This window comes from Loa loa (genome assembly GCF_000183805.2).
Source record: "Loa loa unplaced genomic scaffold supercont3.87, whole genome shotgun sequence".
Classification (NCBI taxonomy): Eukaryota; Metazoa; Nematoda; class Chromadorea; order Rhabditida; family Onchocercidae; genus Loa; species Loa loa.
Window position 1 is genome coordinate 120,798 of NW_018108267.1, and position 4,303 is coordinate 125,100.

The 4,303-nt window shown below is 25.3% G+C and overlaps 1 protein-coding gene across 1 annotated transcript; it reads left to right on the forward strand.

Annotated features, from left to right (window-relative positions):
* Positions 1-1,529: 1,529 nt before the first annotated feature.
* LOAG_12288 (hypothetical protein) lies at positions 1,530-3,044 on the forward strand (the record flags this gene model as incomplete). Its single annotated transcript, XM_020448513.1, has 5 exons — positions 1,530-1,546; positions 1,896-2,051; positions 2,511-2,580; positions 2,705-2,977; positions 3,039-3,044. The coding sequence occupies 5 exons, from the start codon at positions 1,530-1,532 to the stop codon at positions 3,042-3,044; spliced, it is 522 nt and encodes a 173-aa protein (XP_020301350.1).
* Positions 3,045-4,303: the final 1,259 nt, after the last annotated feature.

The following is a 4,303-nucleotide window of genomic DNA, read 5'->3' on the forward strand; positions in this document are numbered from 1 at the left end:
TCTTTTTTTTTTTCAAATGAATAATAAATATTTGGATAAATTCTACTGAGGAAAATTTGTTAGGCAAAGCGGAAAAGAGAAAATGAACAAAGACACATTGCGCCTTTCATAAATTATATGTTTGTGTATAAGTACAGTCTTCAGTTTTTGTTAGCCGCTAACAAATGCCGCAAAAGCTTCTTCTCAAATGTGATTTATAGTTTGATTATCAAAGTGATAAAACCAATCTAACAGATGCTAAAATTTAATAATATAACTTATGGCAAATAAAAAAAATATGTCATTTATGCTGCACAAAAAAAAAAAAAAAAAAATTAAGCTCAAATGTTAATAATTTGATTTAGTGAAAATTTTATCGACTTTTGCTTTAACATCTAATAAAAACGCCATCTAATAATAGCACTTTCTACTACTAAAAAAAAAAAAAAAGTCTTCCAGTGTTTTGGAACATATGCTACAATTTATTAAAATATCAATGATATACTTTTTCATTTGATATTATAAGTATGATTGTTCACTGAAAATTTCATAGAAATTGAAATATTCAAATTTGTTGAATTTGTTTATCAATATTCTGATAAGTTATTGTAAAAATGAAAGTAATTAATTTGATATATGATTAAATAAGTAATGCATTTGGTTGAGGTACACAGACCTAAAAGAAATAATTATCGAGAATTGCGATCGGTTACATGCAATTGAAAAATTTGCATTCAAAGGCTTAAATCGTTTAAAGTAAGACTTTTTATCATTTTGTTTAAATTCTTCAAATGTGCCGCTGCTTTTCGCAAACGATTTCATTGAACACTTCAGAAATTGGCTGCTTTTTTTTTTTTTCTTTTTAAACAAATTCATTAATTACTTTTTTAAACAAATTCATTAATTATTTTTTTAAACAAATTCACTGACTTAGTATATTTCAGTTAAATTTTATTAGCAAATACTGGAATTGATTGGTAAAATAATGAAATAAAAATATTCTTTGAGGGTCTAAAAAAAGTTTTAAACTGGTTGAACAAAATTGTTTTTAATCCAATCAATTCCTATTTAGTTGCATTTTATCAAATAATTTATTATAATAAATGAAATTCAAATAATTTCGTGAGAAAATTTAAAAGACTCAACTAATTTTTTTTTTTTCAAGTTTTGTGACAAAATCGCTATTATGTCATCTACATATATTTATGTCCTAAATGAAATCATTTAGAAATGAGATAGACAATTTGGTCCTGTATTTATGATAAGACGGAATTATTCAGAATTAATAAGCATTGCTTACAATTGTTTAGCTTTTTTGAATAAGTCAAAAGACAGGTATCGTAATCGTATGTATCGTAATCAAAAGAATAATGTAAATTAGATTAGATGATTGGAATTTATAGCATTATATATTATATTTATATCATCCACTGTTCATTTATTTGACATGCTGCCATGTCAACTTAACTTTATCCAAATTGAAATTATAAAAGTCATCAGTTCAAGAGAATTTTGTCAACTATTGTTGAAAATAATGTTGTCCCTTCAAGATGTCCCATAAAATATGGTTGGTTTCTTTTATTTTTTTTTTTTCTTAGATTACTTCGCTTAGCTAACAATCCGTCGTTAACTGACATTGCGAAGAATGCATTTTCGCAAATTTCCAATAAACATGGCTTGCGAATTCAATTAGTCAATAACGGTTTCAATCGAATACGACAGGGTTTATTCAGGTGGTATAATATTTATATATTATTATTGCTATTACTATCATTATCATTTTAATTTCTATTTTTTATAGGTTTGGAAATAATAAATAATTAATTAATTCCGTTTTTTATATTTAATCAGATGAGATCAATCAATAATAATCATTCCTAAGATCGGCTTATTTCGATGTTTCTTGTAGTTTGCAGGCAATTAAATCACCTTAGAGAATTCACCTTAGAAGGTCAAAATCTGAAGATTGAAACGAATGCTTTTGCTGGCCTTACGCAAGTCGATTTTTTTAATTTATTCGGTGTGAATTCATTTGGTTCACGACCATTTGAAAATGTTTCCAGAGTGCACAGGTAATAAATAATTAGTGCAAAAGTTTCACCTTATAATTAATTAAAATATCACTTATATTCATTCTATCCCATTCTCTTTTTCATTCCTTTTCCTTTCTTTTTACCGTATCCATTTGTTATAAATCAAAAAATTGAACAAATTCTATGATATGACAAAAATGTCATCAGTTTTTGTTTCCTTTTTTACCTTTTTTACCTTGTATATAACTCATCTACTTGAAAATTTCAACTATTTTTATAAAGATTAATTAGTTAATTAGGATTATCAAATTATTCAATGCAACATATCTATCAAAGTGTTGTTGCAACTAAAATAGATACGATAATAAATTTGTATCTTCTTAAGAAGAAGAAATCTAATAATATCATCCAATAGATCATTTCATTTAGTCCATTGGGACTGAAAGTTTTTTTTTTTCTGTTTAATTTCAGGAGGAAAAAAAAGAGTTTTTTTTTCAGGCTTGAAATCAGTCGTTCGCATTTTTCCATTTCACCTGGTATATTTACGGCTTTATCACATGTACGAGAAGTAAGTAATACTTAAATTCATTTGTTTTTACTAAAATAAAATTCATTCATCACATATTTCACTTTTTCAAATCTTTTTAACATTTTTAAATTTCTCAACATAGAATAATTTGTTGTTTCAATAGATTCATATCATCTCAAATGACATTGATACTATCAGTACGGGAGCATTTACTGGTCTTTATACAATTGGATGCTTAACAATGAGTGATAACAAAATTGGGAATATTTCGGGTCATGCATTTGCAACAATTGTCAATATCGGAGAGATTATTATTGAACGTAACAATATACGACATTTGGAAACGGAAGCTTTGTTAAGCGAAGCATGGCAAATTAGATTTCAGGATAATATATTGTACTGTAGTTGTGTCATCAATTGGCTCAAACATATCAATGTAAAGATTATTCTTTGCTTTTTTTTTCCTAAATTCAAATATTACAAAGAGTTTTTTACAGGCCTAGTATTTCTCTAAGTCTAAGAATGATTAGGTTTTATTGGTTTTTTATAAGCCTAGTATTTCTCTAAGTCTAAGAATGATTAGGTTTTATTGGTTTTTTATAAGCCTAGTATTTCTCTAAGTCTAAGAATGATTAGGTTTTATTGTTTAAAATGCGAATATTTTGTAATGAAGAAAAAAATGTCTCTTTTCTTGTCACTTTATGTAATCTTTTTAATTTATTAAAAATAATAATTTCTTAACTTTATTAAATTGTTAATTAGATGATGATCTTCCTAAAATAAATAAGCTGGATGACTTTTTTAAATTAAATGAATTAAATAAGCATTCTAAATTACTTTTATTAGTCTTAAAGAAATTTTCGAAATAATTGAGAAATAATATTCATGCTTCTTTTAATCATCAACCACTCTTTATCATAACTTTTGATATGTATGCAGAAAGACTAAAAATTCATTCATAGACCACTTCTAATAATTAATTTGCTCTAAATAAAGTTAAACTTTGACATTGTAAATTTATTGTACCTATGAACTTTGACACATTTCTTGTTAAATTTCAATCCAAAAAGGTTCAATTATAAGATTAAAATGTAAATATTTTGTAGGATTCAGTGTTATTAAAGAAGAATTTTTTGTGGTGCAGAAGAATTTCATCGATCTTTGTCAAATTACAAACCAATATGTCCACGATCAAAGCGAGGACAGTCTCCAACTATTAGTACAAGAACTCTTCATTTCACTACTATCTTTTGCTTGTGCATTATTATCTTTTACACTAAATCACTTTAATTTTTTTTTCTTTTATTTGTTCGAATCTAGCAAATATAAAGGTCATCAGGTCAGAAAATATTTGAGAACACTTGGAAAAAGGAAAGAAACATTTTGATTGGATATCCTTTTTTTCATTTAATTTATTTTTGATAAGCAGAACTCTTATCTTTGATTGTTAACTGATAACTTCTAGTCTTCTGAATAGTGTCAAATGTCGTTATACTTTAAATAATACAGTCATCTGCTTTTCATTTATTGATTTTGATAAGTGTTATGTTAAATGGGAGCTGACTAAATCTCATATTTCAAATCAAAAGTTTCTTAAACCTTAAGGTTTTTTGTAATTAATTTATTTTCCAAAAACATTTCTTTTCCCAATATGTTACTATTATCACTATTATTATTGTTATTATTATTACTATTATTATTATTATGATAATAATAATAATAATATTACTATTATTATTATTATTATTATCATTATTATTAT